Source organism: Gadus chalcogrammus, chromosome 12 (genome assembly GCF_026213295.1).
Source record: "Gadus chalcogrammus isolate NIFS_2021 chromosome 12, NIFS_Gcha_1.0, whole genome shotgun sequence".
In the NCBI taxonomy this organism is placed as follows: Eukaryota; Metazoa; Chordata; class Actinopteri; order Gadiformes; family Gadidae; genus Gadus; species Gadus chalcogrammus.
This window is the reverse complement of record NC_079423.1, coordinates 5,613,312-5,635,655: the sequence shown is the minus strand read 5'-3', so window position 1 is coordinate 5,635,655 and position 22,344 is coordinate 5,613,312. Positions and strand designations below refer to the sequence as shown.

Here is a 22,344-nt window from a genome sequence, read left to right as displayed (position 1 = left end):
ATCGGCACTGGGCTAGGTTAAAGCGCTACAGAAACCTTCACAGAACATTCTGGTTGGTTTACCAGCAGAGCCTTTTAGAGAGAAACAACAACAAACAACAACACATTTTCAGCACAACTTGTACCTGTTCAATTTATAACCAGACTATGAGACTAAAAACCAGCATTCTAATGTTTTAGGACCCTTAAAACAATTATCTTTCTCATTCAAGCTGTAGTGTATAATCTTTCTGTCTCTATTTACGATTAAGCAGACATTTTGTAAAGCATCACAATGACTTCACATATGTCATTCATTGGCAGGTAGCCTAAAGACAGCATAGTAGTTGTTAGTAGTTAGTCAAAACCCTCTTTAGAGTCAAGTTCGCTGGACCTCCAGCAGAGGGCAGAATTGGGCATTTTATTGGGCATTTTTGTGGATATTTACATGGTATAACCTAATATGTCCATCTACAAATGGGACAACTGAAGAGATAGTCTCGTGTTCATGTTCCACATACATTTACAAATGTGTCTATCTTTTATTTTAGTTGCTCTGTCTCTTTCTCTGTCAACCGAGACAGAGACAGAGACAGAGACAGAGACAGAGACAGAGACAGAGACAGAGACAGAGACAGAGACAGAGACAGAGACAGAGACAGAGAGATAGACAGACAGACAGACAGACAGACAGACAGACAGACAGACAGACAGACAGACAGACAGACAGACAGACAGACAGACAGACAGACAGACAGACAGACAGACAGACAGACAGACAGACAGACAGACAGACAGACAGACAGACAGACAGACAGACAGACAGACAGACAGACAGACAGACAGACAGACAGACAGACAGACAGACAGACAGACAGACAGACAGACAGACAGACAGACAGACAGACAGACAGACAGACAGACAGACAGACAGACAGACAGACAGACAGACAGACAGACAGACAGACAGACAGACAGACAGACAGACAGACAGACAGACAGACAGACAGACAGACAGACAGACAGACAGACAGACAGACAGACAGACAGACAGACAGACAGACAGACAGACAGACAGACAGACAGACAGACAGACAGACAGACAGACAGACAGACAGACAGACAGACAGACAGACAGACAGACAGACAGACAGACAGACAGACAGACAGACAGACAGACAGACAGACAGACAGACAGACAGACAGACAGACAGACAGACAGACAGACAGACAGACAGACAGACAGACAGACAGACAGACAGACAGACAGACAGACAGACAGACAGACAGACAGACAGACAGACAGACAGAGAGAGAGAGAGAGAGAGAGAGAGAGAGAGAGAGAGAGAGAGAGAGAGAGAGAGAGAGAGAGAGAGAGAGAGAGAGAGAGAGAGAGAGAGAGAGAGAGAGAGAGAGAGAGAGAGAGAGTGTGTGTGTGTGTGTGTGTGTGTGTGTGTGTGTGTGTGTGTGTGTGTGTGTGTGTGTGTGTGTGTGTGTGTGTGTGTGTGTGTGTGTGTGTGTGTGTGTGTGTGTGTGTGTGTGTGTGTGTGTCTCGGGGTTACCACAGCAACGCCATGTGATTCTAGGGCTACGGACGCCGCTGATTGGAGTACGCCAATGTCAAGAGAGGCTCGTGACCAGAATGTTCCTGCCGTCGTTCTGATGAGCGAGCGGAACGCATCTGGAGAAGAGGGCGCACGCTGCCAGGGCCACTCCACATGGAATTGGCTTCCCTTCTCAAGAACACGTCTGCTTGCCTCTTTATCTGTCGTTATAGTCGACAACATCGTTATTACTCAGATTTGTCTTTTAAAAGTAGGCTTACTTGTTAGTAATGTTGTTAATTTCACCAAGTTATTTTTTTGTTCCAAGTTTATCATCATACGCTTAATGATAATAGCCTAATTTAAGATATAGGCCTGCCCTACTGTCTGCACCTTAGTGTAAAATAATCTAAAAACAACAATCACTATGTAAACTATACTTCCAATCTCAATAATACCCACCAACACCTTGTCAATAATGAACAGGGAAACCACTAAAAAAACATTTTTCTTCTACCACAAACTAGTCTACATACTAAACAGTAAATCCAAGTGGGTGGGACATAACATTCAAACTAATAGCAACACAGTTAGGGCCAAAGCAACTGCAGCAATTACCCAGCAATTACCCAGTCATCATCAAATCAAATTATACAATTTAGATTTGATTAGGACCAGATCAATTTATATCGGACCAAAACTGAGGTAGTGTAAAAAATGACAAATTTAGAACCACACATATAAAGATGGAGGCTAGTGCCTCTGTATATTCTGGGACGGACAGGGTTTAGAGAGAATGCAGTGATTAGGCCGACCGTTCATCTTCTGCCCCAGTGTATTTAAGAGGCTTTTCACTGGATCTGATCTGCAGCCACCACCTGGCCACGGGCCGGCTGGACAGGAAGAGCTTGGAAAAGAGAGAGTGAGTGGTTAGAGAGAGGCTGTGACTGGATATTTAGCGTTACCGTGGCAACGCGTCGTGTTGACGTGCAATTAGCAACAGCCACTAACAAGGACTGAGGCCCTAAACATCCAAGTAGCCTAATGGATATTTGATTGTATGGCAAAGTTACTGAAGTCAAAGTTTTGAAAAGTAAGGGCTATTTATTGTTTAATAACCTTTGCATCAGGATATATGGCTTAGAGTAAAACACATTTTTTGTTATTTCTTAGTTGTTTCTTCAATTGAATATCAGATGTACAGATATAGATGCTTGTGTGTTGTTATTTTTGTGTTCCCTACAGATCACTAGACTATCACATAGCATAAGCACCGTCTCAGTTGCCAGTATCTAATAACAGACGTCTAAACCAAATCCTGAGCGACTATTTCTGTCTCCAAGTCTTTATTTGTGGCTTGTGGACACAGAGCTGTTGTGTCCAGCTTCTGCTGGACACAACAGCTCTGTGTCCACAACAACATAAGCTACAGGTTGTTGTTCCCATGTTCCCATGCGTGATCAAAAAAGCCCAACCCACTTTCGGCATAACTTGTACAACTTGTATCAACTTATAACCAGACTAATAGACTACAAACCAACACAAACCAACCCTTCAAACAATTGTCTAGCTAGTTCAAGCTGAAGTGCATAATCTTTCTGTCTCTATTTACAATTAAGCAGACATTTAACAGACATTTTGATTCAAAGCATGATAGTGACTTCACCTAGATGTCATGAATAGGCAGGAAGGGTCATCTTGCTCAAGGATGCTATGCTATAGGTAGACTGCTTGCATAGTAGTTGTTAAGGTGTTCAACTCTCTGTTCAAAAGTTCTGGGTTCGATCCCCAATGTCCACTGCTTGATCTTGCTCGGAAAAAAAGAAGAAAGAAACAGTAAGGAGTGAACAACAATGAGAAGAAGAGGACAGGCGGGTGCTCACATTGGTTCTTGCTTGAAGTCACCACCACCACAGCGGGAGCATTAGGTGGCTCATTAGGTGAGCAGAGGTCTCAGGTCTAAGCTGGGATTAACGATAGCAGAACGTGGCTCACTGGATTCTCTTTAGCTCCAGGAGGAGGGGGCGCTGGTGGTGGATGGGGAGGGTGGGGGAGGCGATCTGAGAGAGAGACATTTAGATCAAGGGCAGCTCCAAACGCTGATTCTCCCCATTCTCCCCTAATCACTCGAACTGCTTGCTCATCAAGTTCTCAGCGGCTAAATTATAGGCCTGGTTGACTCTGTGCTGATGAAAAGAGCTAAATGTGCTGATCTATCTACACTATGTCTATGGATTTGCCTTATACTTGAGATAATGTTCATCAGAAAAAAATAAAGATATTGCGGATCTCTCTTTGATTATTTTTGGGAAAAGCTATTTTTCAATGTTTTATGTAGGCTACACATAAACTTGAATTGAGATGTTGTTCGTATTTTTTCACTTTGTTTAAAACTAGCCAGATATTAGAAAGACTTTGAACCAATAAGGAATTGTATTAAAACAAGGTGGTCCTGGACGTAGGATATTTAGATAATTTCCTTGTCGATTGCACAGAACTAATATTATTATTAGTATTGACTTCTTAATACTTTGATTGACTATGACGAGGTATTGTGAAATTCTATGAAACATACGGGTGCTTTTCTTCACGGACGAACCATGCAATGATTCATGCAATTCCCATACATGACATTAATGATTGAGTGGTCAAAGAGAGGGCGGGACTGTTATTGGTTTAGCGTCGAGATTCGAAAGAGAGGGCGGGACTTCTGATAAGAATATCTGAAGAATATCCGTAGTCCTTTGTCACATTTTCCGCAAAGGCCCCAATTTATACTGCTTCACGTTTTTGTTGTTCTTCTTGTCGTGTTCGTATTTTTCTTGTCTTGCATAGTCCAAGGGAACTGTTAACTGGCGGCACATCTCAGCGCAAGTAAGAGACCGGAAATTGTATTACGGTAGACCGGGATAACGCTATAATTCAGGACCCTCTCTCAGCCTAAGGTGGTCCTAAGCGTTTGCTTGGGCTCCTCCCTATTGGAGCAGAGCTGTCCATGACCTCCAGTGCTGAATGTCTGCTGACCAGAGAAACGCGCTCACAGTTGGAAACAATAAAAAGAAAAACGATTTCATTTTTCAGATACCAAAAGAGGATTAAAAACGTTTCTGACATGGAGTCCAACAACGGCCTGCTAGGAGGAACTACCTACCAAAAATACTTTTCTAGATCGGTGTAAGGATATTTCTTACAGGTGGGTTCGCTCTTTTTTTTAATTGGTTTTATGCTTTTATGTTATTTAGGCTTTATGTTGTACCCTACGATCTGTTGGATTCATTAACAGGAATTTAATTTAATGGAAATAATACGATTTAAGGAATAACTCTGGTGATCTTGTTGCTGCTCATTTGTCGGTGTTAGAGCAATGACCTCACAGTATCAGCACTCTATAGACGACTTAAATCAGCCAAAGAATACATGTAATAACATTTCAATCACGATATAGAATGAGAGCTACATGGTGATCATACAGAGTTGTTGAAAGTAAAGTTCAACATAATCATTCGACGTCAACAATAAATGAAAGACCAAAAATATGTAAATTAATAATAATGAAATCTGCTACACCAAAGGCCAAACATAGGTCTACTAAACGAAATAATTTAGCTAAATTATTAACAGGCACAGGTACAACTTAAACAAGCCCATAAACGTAGCCTTTAAAGATAGAAGGCACGTATACCCCCCTTTAGTAGAACGTCATACAGCTGATCAACGTTTCAATCCATTTGGATATAAACGCACAAAATAATGAATAGTTAGAGAAACAGGATATTTAAAGCTACTTAATTTTTTTGTAATATAAAAAATGTGGTATTCTACAACATTTATGTGAATGTTTACCAAGAGTATACATACATTCATATAATTAACTGTTAATTTAAGGCCATAAACCTATTTGTTTACAGAAGACATCGAGCAAGGTAAGGGAACCAACAGGCTTGTTTGACTGACAAACACGAAGGTCTCTTCTGCCATTTTGACATCCACTTGCAGAAAAATCCCACAGCCACACCTGAATTCACTTAATTTGAATGATAACATACCTCTAATTGATTTATATTATATGTGATGAATCATTTCACTAGAGAAGAGGTTTAAATTGTAGTTGATTCTCTTCAACCTAAATGCACCTAAATAGAAAGCTGTAAGGCGTTTTTCCCTGGACCTCCTGGTACACAATTTAATTTAACTCCCGGGTATTAGCACTAATCTACATGTGTTCCTGCCATGGGGACGAAGCAACCTGAGAGCCAAACGACCAGCAAATCTTTGTACAATGGTCCGGATTGAGCTAAAATTTTTAGAGCTGTCAGTTAAACGCGTTATTAACGGCGTTAACGCAAACCAATTTTAACCAATTTTTTATTTTTTTTTGGCTCAAAACAAAGAAGCAGTAGCCTGACTGCTATGTTCAAATGACATTTGTTCAAAGCAGTCGTTTAATTGCACTATAGGCTCTTTTTTTGTATCGTCCTGTTTTGATCAGTATATGCCAATGTTGTTATCAATAAAAAATCATTTGCACATGGCAAGCCGATGCACTTCACCATGTTGATAAGATAATTAAAATGAGAAGAATTATGGGACAAAAAAATCAAGGGATATTTAGCATAGAGAAATAATTTGCGATTAATCGCGAGTTAACTATGACATTAATGCGATTAATCACGATTAAATATTTTAATCGCTTGACAGCTCTAAACATTTTTCTTGCTTCTTATTTTTCTTGTATAGTTTTCCTTTTTTCCTGTTCCTCTGATTTCTGAAAATTTCCTAATTTGATGTGAAATCCACAAAGATTACAAGAAGACATCTGATACTGCTTGTCTCTATCACTATTTACTATACAAATGTATTATTCAGTAGGCTTTTGTATCGCCTAATATCGACTAGTAGTAGGCGATACACTATTTTAAGTTACTCAGTACATCGACTACTATTTTAAGTTACTCAGTACATTTTAGATCCACTTAGGATCAATGCCACTTAGGGGCAGGTTTAGATAAGGGGGCGTCTCAATCAAAGATGCCTACTGACGGCAGATGTAGGGGCTCCAACCCCGAATATTACTGCTAGGAGTCAAACTCTAAATTTCGTCCCACCTTTCCTTCACATTTGGTATTTCTAGTGCGTCTTTTATAAAACACGCGTCTCCATACATTGAGCAATCGGTCCTTGTCTTTGGGAGACATGTCGTAATGTTGTATTGAAAGTACTCTGATGGTCCCTGGGCTTTAAGAGGGGCTAATGGACTTAAAGAGCTGTGCATACCCCACGGACCACTGAGGACCTCACTGGCCATCTCTCCTCATGGTTATTTTTACCGGCTCCTGAGCTTTCACTCCGTCCAGCCTCTGATCCTGTTTGCTTAAGGACATAATCACCCCGTATATTGAGGGCCCATGCTTTGACAGTACAGGGATACTGGTATTCACGTCGTGCACGTAGCCAATCCTCTGCTCTGTTTTAGACTGAGGTTCTATAAACCTACATTCATTTACTTGAATTTGTTGTTCAATCCCACCTTAAACTTCATCAGAGGTCATTTAAGTACAGGCAATAGGCTATAATTTGGGCCGTCGTACAACATATAACTTAGACTCTAAGTTATACGTTGTATGATCATAAGTCCTAGAGTATGGCCCTTAATATGTTTGATGATATAATAATTAATTGACCATTGCAATTATGAACAAATGATGGCATCTAGATAAGCTTTTCATGTCAAGTCCCAATAAACAAAATGCTAAACACTATAGAGAGACACGTCACACAGCACACACACAGAACATATTACATCTAATCTTTGTACCAAAACAGCAACCCAGTGCTACATTTGAGACAAGGGGATGTTTGCGCTTCTCCATTTTCCAACCGTCACCTTTGACCGACTTGCGTTTCTTTGCCACAGCTGGCCAGCCGCGCTGGAGCGGGAAGCATGGCCAAGATCTGTACGGACCAAACCTATTCAACAAGGCTACGGCCGTCCAACCGCGCGGCAGACGATGACCTCGCAGTCGTCGAAAACGGCGACAGCAGGTTGGATATACATTGTGGTTTGAATTTGACAGAAATCGAATAGGTCACCAGCTGTAGTTTTGACCCCAATACCCAATGATCCAGCAATCAATATCCAATGGTTGATGAATATCTAATGATCCAACAATCAATCCTGAATCAAAATCTATTGCAGTAACGAGTTAAGGGATGCTTAGAGCTAATGATGCAAGCAGGCTAATAAACTATTGCTAATAACAGATTGCTAGCAGAAGGTTGGTGTCAGACTACCCACTGATTGCTACCCGGAGGTATGTATCAGACTTCTAACCGATTGCTACCCGGTGGTTGGTATCAGACTGCCAACCGATTGCTACCAGAAGGTTGGTGTCAGACTGTCAACCGATGGTCACCAGGTGGTTTGTATCAGGCTGCTAAAAGATTGCTACCAGGAGGTTGGTATCAGACAGCTAACAGAACGCTACCAGGAGGTTGGTATCAGACTGCTCACAGAATGCTACCAGGAGGTTGGTACCAGACTGCTCACAGAATGCTACCAGGAGGTTGGTATCAGACTGCTAACAGAATGCTACCAGGAGGTTGGTATCAGACTGCTAACAGGTTGCTTACAGGTGGTTCGTGTCAGACTGGTTAAAGACCACTATGCGACCAACAAGCATGTTTTTCGACATCATCAGTGATGGTTCCCGTTTCAACCATCAGACACCCTTGCCCTTGTAACGCAACCTGACCCAGGGCTCTCCTCTCCTGATCCACCTCCATCCTGGGCTTCAGCTGCCTCAGTGGCCCAGGTCGTGGTCCTAAGCCTGCTGGACCCTGTGACCTCCAGCATGTTAGAGACCCTGTAGACTAGGGACTGATATAATGGGCTGATTAGGTGATGCATGTGATCAAATGAAAGATTTCCTGTTTTTGCCTTAACACACCATGTTGATGTCCCAGGATGTCATGTGGCCTCATGTCATGTCATTCCTATGGTCTCAACCCCCCCCCCCCCCCCCCAGGGCTCCCTCTCTCTGTGAGGACGGCTCCGAGGCGTCCGGGCCGACCGCCTGCCGAAGTCCCAACACCCACCGAGACTCCTTTACCGGCGTTGGCGCCATGGCCAGGTACTTCATGTGACCTTGTAGTCACGGAGACCCTTGCTAGATTAGACAAAGTGTGATTGTGACGTCCTGGAAACACTGTAGATACATAAACCTGCGCTAGGTTTGACGACCGATGTCATGTGACCCTGTTGTCATGCCAACCGTCTCCGGACTATGGAAACCATCGCTAAACTGGACAATATGCCTCTGTTGTCTTGGAGATGGAGGCTAGACTACAATTATCATACCCTGTCGTTTTTTGAGACCCTGTTGTCTTAGAGACCCGCACTAGACAATGCGACCATGTAGACAAATCCCAGAAACCACTAGAAGTTGTTACCGTGTCCTCTTCCCTCCCTCTCTCCTCCTCTCCCTCCTCTCTCCTCTTTCGATCCCCCTCCCACCTCCCCTCTCCCCCTACCCCTCACTGACTCTCCAGGGTGTCTCACTTCCTGTTCCTGCTGCGGTCATGGGTGTTCCACAGGATGCAGGTGGAGGAGGAGCGACCAGACTCCTTCCTGGAGCGGTTCAGGGGACCCGAGCTGCAGGACGTCCCCAGTAGGGAGAGCAATGCCCAGGCCCTGGGTCTCCAGGACAGCCTGCGCAAAAGGAGGTGAGGGCCTCCACGCGTCCAGAGAACCAGGGCTCTGTAGACGAACGGAACGGATCATAATACCTCTTCGTATAATGCCTACTTTTATATCTTGTTTATCATCAAGGAAAGCTAGTTTACATGAAAACAGGAAAATCGTAACAATTGCAAATTTAAATGTGGTCATGTTATCCTGATCGTAATGTTAACTTAATGTTATACCTATATTAGTAATAGCGTTGCTTGTACGGTTCAGAAAGATGTTAAATGTCGAAACAGGAAAATAACAATAAATAACAAATTAAAGGAGTCATCATCAAATTAACAAAATCAAATGGATTCAAAGAAGGAAAAGTAAGGAAAATAAAGTATGCATGCATTATTTTTGTGTGTATTCTGACCACAACTTTTCTGGGTATTGGAGTTTCATCAGTAAACAGTTTATCTTAAAACCAGACCCAAATAACCTCAGCACGTCTGAACGATCAGTGTCGTTAATAAGCATATGGTTAGTGGTTATAATCGTTGGATCATAGGAGTGGCTTCATGATCAAATGTGTTGGTTTGTGTTTTCTTAGTAAGTGGCCATTGGCTGCTTACAATATGAATAACTGCAACAATACAGATGAGTAAGTTTGCACTCGCACTTTTTCAATTAATTCCCTGTATTCCCCAGAGAACATATATATTGTTTAATAACAAAACCCTTTGAAATAGTTCTTATCAGCAATTAGACTAGAGTCTGTCTTTAGGTTTTTTAGTTATAGTAGCGGTTAGATAAATAACCCTTACTGATAAACCCTAAATGTGACCCTTTACTCCCTAGTGTCAGAAACTACACTTCCGAACAAGCAGATACTTGGTTTGTCTGCTTGTTGGGAACTCCCTGTCACAAAGTGGATGTTAATTATGCTGACTCTGTCAATAATTATAAATTAGATGAGGCATTTCTTAGAAATATGCTCATTTAATTAAATTACATTTCCAACTTGTCTTTAGTAGTGGCAATGAGAAAAAGGGAAACCTGTTCTTCTTTTGGAACACGTTTGTAACATACTGCCACCTGCTGGCAGAAAATGGCCAGCAGCAGGTCTCTTCCGGCCGAAGAACCAAAGAACTGTGTAACAGACAAACAGTACAGAACATCTGCTGAAGTTAGATCTAGCAACTGGTGTTGTGCATCTAGACCAGACTTCATCTACACTCCCAACTCCAACCCCTTCTGTTCTTTCAACTGCTAAAAGCCACACATTAAAATCCAATCTGTAATCTATAGCAAGAAAGATGACAAGAAAGATGAGATAAAGAAAGATGAGAAAAAGGAGGAAGACAAGAAAGAAGAGGAGAAGAAAGATGAAAAGAAAGACGAGAAGAAAGACGAGAAGGATGAGAAGAAGGATGAGAAGAAAGACGAGAAAAAAGATGAGAAAAAGGATGCTAAAAAGGACGAAAAAAAGAAAGAGGAGCCGCCGTAAGTACCGGTCACCACTAGGGGTCCCAGTGCGCGTTCAAAACCTTCTCCTTAGTTTCTGTACCCGAAAACTACACCTAGACATCGTCTGTTGGGGATACTTTAAAATAACAAGGACCACTTTGAATGGCATGAAACGACAACAACTAGACACCGTGCCATCTTGTTTTAAACCTCCTAACAACCGTTTTTGTTCTCAGGAAAGAGATCTGGATCATGGATCCAGCAACAGACAAGTACTACCGCTGGCTCACTGTCATCGCTCTCCCTGTGTTCTACAACCTCATGATGCTCATCACAAGGTACTCCCCCTCCCCCTCTACCTCTCATCCGCTTGATAACACAATCCAAACCTTTCTTATTTTATATTCCAGAGCCTGTTTCAATGAACTCCAGGACACCTACACAAGGCTCTGGATATTCCTCGACTACACGTCCGACTTCATCTACTACACCGACTCGTTCGTGAGATCGAGAACAGGTACGTTCTTGAACAGGAGTACTTATCCCTTTCATTCATTGATAAACTAATGAATCAGGGTTAGCGTTTCAAAATGTCACTTTGGCAGATACTTAATCGGTTCATTTGTACCAGGCCCTTTGTTAATCCCCATGTTTCTTCAACAGGTTACCTGGAACAAGGCCTTCTCGTGAAAGACTCCAAGAAACTGAGGGATAAATACAAGACAACGTCCCAGTTCAAATACGACATGATCTCCATGATACCGACTGACCTTCTGTTTTTACGGCTGGGCTTCAACAATCCAGAGTTACGGCTGAACCGCCTGTGCAAAATGCCCCGACTTCTTGAGTTCTTTGAGCGCACAGAGACCCGGACAAGCTTCCCTAACATGTTCCGCATCAGCAACCTCGTGCTTCAGATCCTGGTCATCATCCACTGGAACGCGTGCGGCTTCTACGCCATCTCCAAGACGATCGGCTTTGGCACAGACACCTGGGTGTACCCCAACATTAGCCACCCCGAGTACGGCCGCCTGGCCAGGAAGTACATCTACTGCCTGTACTGGTCCACGCTGACCCTCACCACCATCGGAGAGACCCCGCCGCCGGTCCAGGATGTGGAATACCTCTTTGTGATCGCCGACTTCCTCACGGGCGTGCTGATCTTCGCTAGTATCGTGGGAAACGTCGGCTCCATGATTTCCAACATGAACGCGTCGCGAGCCGACTTCCAGGCCAAGATCGACTCCATCAAGCAGTACATGCAGTTCCGCAAGGTCTCCAAGGACCTGGAGGCCAGGGTGATAAAGTGGTTCGACTACCTTTGGACAGAGAAGAAGACGTGCGACGAGAAGGAGGTTTTGAAGAACCTCCCGGACAAGCTCAAGGCCGAGATCGCCATCAACGTCCACTTGGACACGCTGAAGAAGGTGCGCATCTTCCAGGACTGCGAGGCGGGTCTCTTGATCGAGCTGGTGCTGAAGCTGCAGCCGCAGGTTTTCAGCCCTGGGGACTACATCTGTAAGAAGGGCGACATTGGCAGGGAGATGTACATCATAAAGGAGGGCAAGCTGGCCGTGGTGGCGGACGACGGGGTCACGCAGTTTGTGGTGCTGAGTGACGGCGCGTACTTTGGGGAGATCAGTATTTTGGGGATCAAGGGCAGTAAGGCTGGGAACAGGAGAACCGCAAACATCCGCAGCGTGGGCTACTCGGATCTCTTCGCCCTGACCAAGGACGACATGATGGAGGCCCTGACCGAGTACCCGGACGCAAAGAAGGCCCTGGAGGAGAAGGGCAAGGCCATCCTGATGAAGGACAACCTGATCGACGAGGCCATTGCCAACGCCGGTGCAGACCCCAAAGACCTGGAGGAGAAGGTGGACAAGCTGGAGGGGAACCTGGACCTCATGCAGACCAAGTTCGCCAAGATCATGGCCGAGTTCACGTCCACCCAGGCCAAGATGAAGCAGCGGGTGACCGACATGGAGTCCAAAGTGAAATCCGTCCAGCCGCAAGACCTGCTGGAAGTGGTGGCGGACAAGGACAAAAAGGTCCAGTAGTAGCGACCCTTGTGGAAGTCAGAAAGGTCAATAAAACGCCCGATGCTTCAGCGCCACCCACCATGGAACCCTACAGGAAGAACATGACAGAAAGACTTTATAGCCGTTCTGTTTACACATCATTGTATATTATTATTATTTATTATTATTACTTGTTGTTCTCCATTATGAGTGTCAAAACTGGGAACGTAATATGCAATGCATACACTCTTTTGGTGTAAGACATGGCTGACATGTTTAACTGTTTTTATTCAAAAGATTTCTGAAACGTTATTCAGCCATTCTGTCCATGGATCAAATGGAAGCAATAGAGAAATGGTATATTATTGTAATGTTATTATTAATTATTATTATTATTCATAATAATTTCCTATTCCAAGCCTCAGTATTACACAGAATATATTTGACCCTCAGTTTGGTTACAAGGAGATAACTAGGACTATGAAAGAATAGTGCTACGAAGGCTGAGCACTATGGTAGCAAAGGTGAACCTAAAGGGTGATGGGGTTGTCGATTCGAACCCTAGTGTGGTGGTTTCATTATGTACTCCCAGATATGTTGGGTAGTACTCTGTACTCAGTGTGCACAAACAGGGAAACTGAAAACCTCTGTTTGATTTTAATCTGAACTGTAAATACCGCAGAACAATTGAATGTGAAACCAATAACTATTCTGATTTAGGAATGTTCATGACATTGAAAATATGTCATTAAACATAATAAATGTGATTCTTTGTTTTGTTTGTCCCTTTGAGGAAAAACTGTTCAAAACTAAAATAGGATTCTAGTTGTTTCAATTCATCTTCCTTACCAATCTACAATATTATAACTTTCATACAACAATTGATTATAACAAACCACCGCTCAATACGATTTTTTATTTGTATCGTATTTATAATAATACTTTGTGAACACAAGAGTAACAATCGCGTTGCATAATTGTTTTTCACCTGAGAGACTGTTTAGACAAAATCTAACCAAATTCCTGTCAAACGTAGGCATGTGGGTTTTGAACCACCAAAAGCAACCCGACTTTCAGCACCATCCATCTGTAAGATTCTTGACTGCCTTCAGGAAATCAATATGAGGGACCCAAACCCCCCAAAACACAAGCTTTTCATTTTGGAAATCGAAGTATAATGTTGCCAAACTGGTCAATTCCCAGTAAAACGTTTAGCGGTAGGTTTACTCCAAAGCGACTCACAGGTGAATACATGTTAGCTGGTACACTAGTGCTGTGCTTCAGGGACATGTTCAAGAGTCTGTCATAAGAATGATTCACAGTCAAACAGACCCTCTCTGACCGGGGCTGAGGGAACTAGTATTATGCTGTCAACACAGCACATTCACTTCAAGAATTAGATTAAAAACTATGTTTGAAAGCGTTAAAAAATTGCTCCGTTTTAGATTTTCGCCCTCATCCACGACTACTTTCTTCAGATTCTAACGTTTTCAAATTGAGAATGGAACAAGGGGGATATAGACAATTAAAACGTCATCAGAACTCAATAATCAAAAAATCTTCACATTGATTACAATCAGCACCATGATCGCCAGTTTTGTGTTTTGGCAAATAGTGCTGGTGTAGTTATTAAATAACAAACCAAACCCACTTCAATTCAATAAAAAAAAACAGTTGGAGCACACTGTGTGTATAAGTGCACTTTCACAGTTTCACTATCAAGCTCTATACATGCTACTACCTACAGTAAACACAACAAAAGTGTATGGGAGTTTCATCTCTTAAATACTGAAAATAATTAAACAAAACGCATTACATTCCACAGCGATGAGACACTTGAGTGAACGGGAGTGGAGCAAGGGGAGAAGTGGGGTTCTTCAGCAGGTTCAACGTTAATGCCAGTTCAGTTCAGAGCGTGTCTATGTGTACAAGGTCACGGGCCTAAAAGCTGTCCACCCGACCAGTGTAACTGTAGCCACGCCCTATATGGTCAGTGCCGTTAAGAGCCCGACCATATAGGTCGTGGCTGCAGTTCCGTCACCGTTCCATATATGGTCGTTACCGTAGGTTGGAGAAATATCCAAGAGCATTATCACCAAGCATCTCTGAGAAACGTCAGAGGCACCTCAAAAGCAGAAAAAGTTACTGAAAAAAAAGCTTAAAAAAAGAGAAGGAGTTTCTTTTTGTTATACTACTTCATTATCGATCCATTTTCACAGCATTCCAAATCCTTTGGCGTAAGTGATAGCTTTGAGAAGTCTTTCTTTGAGTTTTTCCTTGGAGGAATATTCCGGAAGCAGCAGCGCATTGAAGCAGGTGTGCGACGTCGGCAGGCTGAAAGAAAGAGCGGGACGATAAGGCCAGAGACATTTTGCATACTTAGCGTCTCCACCCCATGCTAAATATGGAAAATTATAACAAGTATTCATAGCAAATTAGTGTGGTAAATAACTCATTTTTTTTAACTGCCACGTAGGATAAAGAAACATCTACACGGTACTTTACCGATCTGTGTCAGCGCCGTTCTTGGCGATTATCATTTTTAATTTTCCGAGGCCACCAACTGGCGCTCGGTCGGACCCGGTGGTGAACTGGAGGAACTGCCTCTTCTGGTCCTCTCCGAAAGAGTGAATTGTCTCCCAGAAGTCCCTGTGAGCGCAGAACAACCACAACTTTAACCAGCTCAAAGATTTTTGAATAATGGTTGATGTTGTAGCTAACATAATCTTAAAAGTAGTTATTTACAGTATGATAACAATACGACGACTAAATCGATTGTTACATAGGCTTTATGTTACGTAGCTAAGTTGTGACCTAGATGGTGCAGAGACAAACTACATTATATAACATAAAGCTATGCTATATAAGGAGGTCTGTTTAATGGTACCGAGCAATGGAATGTAGATATTTCAGATGGTATAGAGAAGATACGATGAAAATGATGACTTACTTTACAACTTGACAGTCTTTACTATAACCGCCGTCGTAGTCTGTTGTTTCTTCAAGTGCTTTGAAGTCCAGATTCTGTTACAAAATAAATAAATGACAATGCACATTTTTACAATGATCAAAAGTCAAAGCTAGGCACATAAACAACCAGGACGTGATTTAAGAGTTCGCACCCTGCTTCCACAGATGAGCAGCTCCACCTCCTCCGGTCTGAATAGATACTTGAGTGGAGATTCGTTGGTGACCATGAGGAAACCTTTCTTAAAGGCCTTGAATTGTCTCTCCACGCTCTTGTTCAGGATGTAATCAGTGTACATGTCCACAAACTCCTGCAAATGAAAGAAGTACAAATTACAGACCACGCTTCTTATTTGTCTAAAAGTAGATCCTTGGGTCAGAACTCTGTACTATTTAGCCTAAATGATCATCTGGAGGGACTTGTAGTCGCCGTCTTTGTTCAGATACATGTTATTGAGGAGCAGGTAGGGGTTCGGGATCATCGTGCTCACGGATACACTATCGGTAGGTAGTGCATCAAACCCATAACCCTATTGGTGTGAATTTGAAAACCTTAACCACTGTCCTTGATTATCCTGCCCTCTTGTTAGGACATGTACCTGTACTAGACTGTCGTGTACCTGTTTGTTGTGGTTGGTGACTGGGATACCCTCGCCTTGCTCCTTCAGGTCGTGGGTGATCGGGTTTCCAAACAGGTCGGTTCCGGAGATCTGGAAGCTGGTCACCATGTCCTCCTCCACATTTCCAGAATAATCCAGTAGTTGCTTCAGGCTCTGGTAGAGGACCTGCAATCGGAGACGTATCACATACAGTATAAGTGCTATTAATAGGAGGTAACACGTTGTAACTTACGCCACCAGTGACACATCCAACAACACTAATACTCTGATGTGTACTTTCATGGTTACTCAAGGGACGTTTTAAACTATAACTTGAATAAATTAGACACGGTTGCCTGAGGAATACGCCTATAACTTGGCTAACTAATCAAATCCCAAGGAAGTAAGCCAATTCAATAAATCCTTCAACCGACTAACTAGGAAGATCTAACTGATACAGCCTATAGATATAACATCGCACATACAGTATATCCAGGGTCAGCAGTTCACATATATGTTTAGAAACAATAAAATGAAATGTGCGTCAAAGGATAAGACCACAAAGGGTCACATTTCTAAATAAGGTAAAACAATATCTCGACCTCCCATTTTGTTATTGCTGCTTATAACCAAGACTGATATTGACTGATACATAACTGAACTCAGACTGTTAATGAACTTTTGGGAATGTTACTGAACTGGGTGAGAATCTGCCAGGTCTGGGAAGGTACCCTTCTTCCCCATGAGCTTCCTGTAGACAACCATGGGGAAATGGACGTCCAGGATGCAGTTGTTGTAGATGGCGAGGCCCAGCACGATGCCAATAAGGCTGTACTGGGCTTCGTTCTCCAATGAAGACGAATTAAACCAAAACAACCGTGTCTCCTGGTCATATGTGAACATTCCTGTGTGGGAAATAACAGAAATCAAGAATGAATACAATAAAACTATAAAAAATAGAGCTATTAAGTAATTTAGGTGATGTTTTAGTGATTTATACTGATTCATTATATATGTGGCATTAGAGCTGACAGGGGTTAGGGGCTAACATGCAAGGATGCCTACTGGTAGAATGCGGACATTGGGTTTCGGTCCCCAAACCTTTCAGCTGGGAGCCAAACACGGTCACCACTAAGTAAAATTACTTATTTTGTAAAAGACTAGTTCAGAGATGGAACAAAAAGTAAAAAGAGTAACACATGTAGAACTGGGAGATCATGTCATACCGATGTCAGGGTTGAAGATTTCCTCCAAGACCAACTGAAAGAACTCCTTGGAGACGCCTCCTTCGTCCACTCCTTGCTCGCCCTCAAACTCCACAAACAGCTGCTTCTTCAGGTCCGACGGGTTCTCCATAGAAATCATCTCCAACTGAAAAGTAAAGATTGCAGAAAAATAAATGAAGAAATTTTACAGGGGCCGGGTTTCCCTCCTTTATGGACCATGACCCAATTTGACGTCTCAAAAACAACATCAATGTCCCAGTCAATGTATGATCCACATTAGAAGGTTTGCCTGCATCAAATGAACATGCAATCTATCAAGACACAACGGTGGGGGAAGCCTTGTTTCCCAAGGTTGATAACCACGGCTTTATAAAGCCAAAAGTTTCGAGGCCATTTGACCTGAGACATCAGAAATCCCTACCCTCACGAGGGCGTCGTCGATGATGTGTTCCCGGCGCACTTTGAGCTTCAGGTAGGGGTTGGGCTGCTGTCCCTGCGCCATGCTGTAGAGGGCGGTGATGCGGCGCTCGCTGTACATGCGGATCCTGTTGTCGTAGTACAGCCCCTGGCTCTTGGTGACGGCGTTGAGGATGAACGGGCAGCTCTGGAAGGAGAACTTGCTGTCGGCGTCCACCTTGTAGAAGGTGAAGTCCTTGTCCATCTCCACCACCTCGTTCACCGACTCGTTGACAAAGTCCTCGAAGGGCACCACGGGCCGGCGCACGTCCAGCGTCCGCGCGCCCAGCTCCCGCTCCAGCAGGTCCACCCGGGGGCCTCGCCGGTAGAGCCGCTCCTCGCCCAGCAGCTCCTGCAGGGTGATCTCGTCGTCGTCCGAGTCCGAGTCGTCCGAGTCCTCGTTGTGGCCCACGTCGAGGTCCCCGCCCAGGACGCTGGCGTAGAACACCAGCTTCAGACACTTGGTGGCCGCCACCACCGTCTCGTCGTCGTTCACCAGCGTCTCCGCGTCGTACTCGTTGCTGATGATGGTGAAGGTGATGAGCTGCTGGAAGGTCTCCATCAGCCGGCGGATGCGGGCGGCGCCCGAGCGCGACCACACCCGGGTGAGCCTGGCGTGGGCCTCCACGGGCAGCTTGCACACCGCCTTGCAGAAGAGCGGCAGTGCCGTCTCCAGGTACTCGGGGCTGTGCAGGTTGGTGTTCTCCATCACCAGCACAAAGATGTTCAGGTAGTCCCGGTTGGTGTGGTACATGTCCAGGTACTCCAGGTCCAGCTCCAGGTTGGGGCACAGGTAGACGAGCGCGTTGACCAGCGACGCCTCGATCTGCTCGTGGGCCTGGAGCCGGTCGTACACCCGCCGCACGCCCTCCACGTCCAGCGTCAGGTCGTCGTCGTTGGAGCCCAGAGGCGAGGAGGCGGTTTCCTTGGTGGAAGCAGGGGATGCGGCAGCAGCAGCAGCCCCGCCGGTGTCGTCCACCGGGGGCGCTGTCGTCTCTCCCTCGGTGTCAGCATCGACCGCAGCCCCACCATTAGCACCACCGGAAGAAGCAGAGCAGGTTGGGGTTTTCCTGAAGCTCTGAGTGAGTGCCTCGGCGCTGCTGAAGACCCGGCCGATGACGCGTATCAAGGCAGAGAAGTCTCCTTCCTCCTCGCAGAAGCCCAGGATCACACTCACACTGTCCTCCGTGAGGAAGTACACGTCTGTACGGACACAGAGAACCATGGGGTTGGGTAAGACCAAATAAGGCATCCATCACCAGACAAAGAGGAGAACCCATAGAGGTACTCAAAATAGACAAAAATAGATCGATAGCAACACTGGCTTGCCTTATACTTAGATAGAATAACTAAGTTAGCACATCATAATCAGGCCAGCTGTCAGGACGACGGCCCGGTTTATGTATAGGCTGCCCCCCCCCCATTAGGGAGAAGTACAACTTCTTAACACCAGTTATGAAGAGCCAAGTCAACACTTTTGTGTAGATCCGTTTAAAAGACTGAAACAACAGGCTTCTGTGATACAGAGTGATTGTTTTGAGGGTGTGAAAACAACCAAAAGAAGGATCAGGAAGTGATGGGTTAAGCTGATTCAGGGTTTTGATTCACAACGAAAGGGGCTCCTTGAGGAAGCCGATGTTAATACTAGAAGGGTGTATCTGTATTGTGGTCCGTCAATATTATCAGTGGCCAGTATGTTATAAACCATTCCAAGCATTAGTGTAATCACAGTCACATTAAAAAGAAATGTCAACGTAACCAGTCGTTCAGCTGAAAGGTCATGGATTCGATCTCAAACTTTCCAGAAACTGCCTGGTGTAGGGATCCTTGGGCAAGACACCCTGACTGTTCACCCCTACCTTCTCCTGAATGCCATGTATCTGAGGTCAATGTAAGTCTCTTTGGGAGAAAAGTGCCTTAAGAAACGTGTCTTGATAAAAGATTAGTAAATAATAATTAGATCAAGTCCACCACGGATATATAGGCATTACCAATCCGGAATGACAATAATAATACCCAAAGCCTAGAATAACAATAAACACACACAGATACTCTGTGAAGACCTGAAAACAGTAACCGGAATCTCTCCGCACCTGAAAAGGCTTCCTTGGTGGGGAACAGGTCTGAGCTCGTCATCCGGTTGAACTCCGGTCGGTACCCATTGGTGCTGCTCTCGTGCTCGTCTGGGTCCAGGTCCTTCTTCTGCGGGCTGCAGAGTTTAGCGTTGACCTTGTACAACTCCAGAGCCTTGACGGCCGCCGAGTTCTTGTCGACGGGCCGGAAGTGTTGGCAGGAGGCACAGAACTCGTTGGTGCAGTCCTCATTCCCACAGCCGTCTGTCAGCTGGCGAAAGTATCGCTCGATCAGATGCTTCGCCGTCGCCTTCTTCCTGCGACGGGCGGACGCATAGTCAAAAAGATCATTTGTTGGATCATCTACAAAAATGTATTATTGAGGTTAGTCAAAGGTATTACCTTTAATGGGAAACTCCTGAAACACATGTATATGTATAACAGTACGATTTCTCTGTGGTAAGGATAAGGTTAACTTCCATTTATCGGATCTATAGATCTATTGACAGATTGCCTTCAACCAAAAGGGAAGGAATGCCTCAGCCAACGTCCACCTCCTGACCTGTTGACATCTAGCCAGTCAGTGGTAACTGCAACTGGCTGGTGTCAGTTAGGCCCATATCTAAATATTAAATAAAATAAATAAAGTGTTTGAATGACATACAATAGTCTAAAGACTTGTATATCTGTTATTACATGTTTGTTGTCGTCATTTGTGGATAATTGTCTGCTAATCGACCTACAGTAATTTGGACTTACATTGATCTGGGATAAGACACTCCTGATGTTGTCTTACTGGAAACTGTCCTGAAAAAAAGACCCAACAAAAAGATGAATGCCCAGGGTTCACTTGGAGGTACAGAGAATCGTGTTCTTCGGCCATGCAACTCTTTTCACGATTGTTTAGAGTCGCAGGTTAAAGTGAAAGCAAGAAATCGTGGAAATAACATGGCATTCATGGTATGCTAGATTGGACTTGGATAACGAAGGCAACATTTCCGTATAATCCGCAGATGTATTAAATCCACACACTGTCCGTGCTCAATCCACAATAACAAGTGATGTTGCAACTCGAGTAGGGGGGCCAGCTGACATGTCAACAGACCACCATACCCCTAGTACCTCCACGGTGGTTTACCCTGTTAAAACCAACCATAGAACACCATCAGATACAATCGCCGTTCATAGAATCACCCACATCCTCAACCGATCCTCACCGATTATCACAAGTGTATCAGGGGTCGTCCCCTGGCTGGCCGTACTGCTCTGTGACTGTGCAAAATCACGTCTTCTGACTGCCAGCGGTCGCCGACGGATCATCGATCACAATAAATGATCTATTATTTTCTGCTTGATGAGCTCGAGGCGTTAACTGCGAGTCTAACAGACAAGAAAACGGAAGGTTAAATGTTACAAGAACATGTGAAACATTGTTGCAGATGAAATAATTTCCAACGCCTCACTGTAAACATAGCGATGTATCCCAGCATGCACCGCGGGGCTGTCAGACTACTGACTCCCACACCCATTGCCCATCACCTCCCCCTTCCTCCGCCTCCTCCCCTCTCGCCCCTCCGCGCACCAAAACACGCCACTCTACACCTACCTAATATATTGTTAGGTAGTCCTATGCGTATATATAAATAAACGAACACATTTTTTTGTTTAGATTCTGTGAATTGCAATGATCCGTTGCCAATTTTAATCTCAGGTTATAACAATTACTTCTTGAAATATCATTTTATATTAAAATTATCAAAGGAATTGTTTAGAGGAAAATGCCATTAAAACAATAAATCATATGATATAATCAATGTATCCTTATTGTATTAATGGGAAACTTGGGAGGAGAATAGTCTATAGTATAACCCTATTTTGGATGAGAGTGCTAAGTGACTAGACAGTAAACCTTAAACGGGAAGCGTGTGGATATGTATGAGGATATGAGTATATCAGGTTACACCACAGCGCACTGTGCTCATAGACATGCATGCTTGTGCTGTGTCATCAACTTGCCCATAAAACATTTTGTGGCCCTGTTGGTCTTGACCTCTGACCTCGTCTGTCCCTCCAGTCACAGGGGGGCTGGAAGGGTGGAGGGGGTTGTGGAGGGGGGAGAGGGGGTGGGGGGTTGTGTAGACAGTGGAATGGGGTCGTTAAGTCTGCCTTCTGCGGCCCTCACCCTGAACGACGTGACCCATTATCGTTAAGGCCTCTGCACACGGCCTCTAACGTTCAAGCGCACAGCGCAGACAGAAGCTGAATATTCAATCCCACGCGGACTGACTCATCTGGTCCATTTTAATTGATCAGCTGAAAAAATTATTGAAAAAAAAAAATGTGAT

General features: G+C 44.1%; 2 protein-coding genes across 2 annotated transcripts; one reads left to right on the top strand and one right to left on the bottom strand.

Annotated features, from left to right (window-relative positions):
- The first annotated feature begins 4,528 nt into the window (after positions 1-4,528).
- cnga3a (cyclic nucleotide gated channel subunit alpha 3a) lies at positions 4,529-13,455 on the top strand. The gene is made up of 7 exons (XM_056603811.1): positions 4,529-4,715; positions 7,437-7,564; positions 8,548-8,652; positions 9,071-9,244; positions 10,895-10,996; positions 11,069-11,175; positions 11,322-13,455. The coding sequence occupies exons 2-7, from the start codon at positions 7,464-7,466 to the stop codon at positions 12,716-12,718; spliced, it is 1,986 nt and encodes a 661-aa protein (XP_056459786.1). The 5' UTR covers positions 4,529-4,715; positions 7,437-7,463; the 3' UTR covers positions 12,719-13,455.
- On the bottom strand, positions 13,071-21,507 carry ube3a (ubiquitin protein ligase E3A). Its single transcript, XM_056603810.1, has 11 exons — positions 21,217-21,507; positions 20,759-20,806; positions 20,021-20,316; positions 17,893-19,130; positions 17,472-17,616; positions 16,945-17,150; positions 16,267-16,431; positions 15,802-15,957; positions 15,630-15,703; positions 15,185-15,328; positions 13,071-15,013 (listed from the first exon to the last, which is right to left on the bottom strand). Coding segments are annotated over exons 2-11 (2,547 nt in total). The 5' UTR covers positions 20,761-20,806; positions 21,217-21,507; the 3' UTR covers positions 13,071-14,892.
- Between the last annotated feature and the right edge of the window lie 837 nt (positions 21,508-22,344).

Bases quoted from the DNA above. Each gene is read 5' to 3' on its own strand.
- cnga3a (XM_056603811.1), top strand. From the start codon at position 7,464: ATGGCCAAGATCTGTACGGACCAAACCTATTCAACAAGGCTACGGCCG. The intron at 8,653-9,070 runs GTACTTCATGTG...CTGACTCTCCAG, and splicing joins GGCGTTGGCGCCATGGCCAG to GGTGTCTCACTTCCTGTTCC. The intron at 9,245-10,894 runs GTGAGGGCCTCC...TTTTGTTCTCAG, and splicing joins GACAGCCTGCGCAAAAGGAG to GAAAGAGATCTGGATCATGG.
- ube3a (XM_056603810.1), bottom strand. The intron at 15,958-16,266 runs GTACACGACAGT...TTTCATTTGCAG, and splicing joins TCACCAACCACAACAAACAG to GAGTTTGTGGACATGTACAC. The intron at 15,014-15,184 runs GTAAAGTACCGT...TCTTTCTTTCAG, and splicing joins AACGGCGCTGACACAGATCG to CCTGCCGACGTCGCACACCT.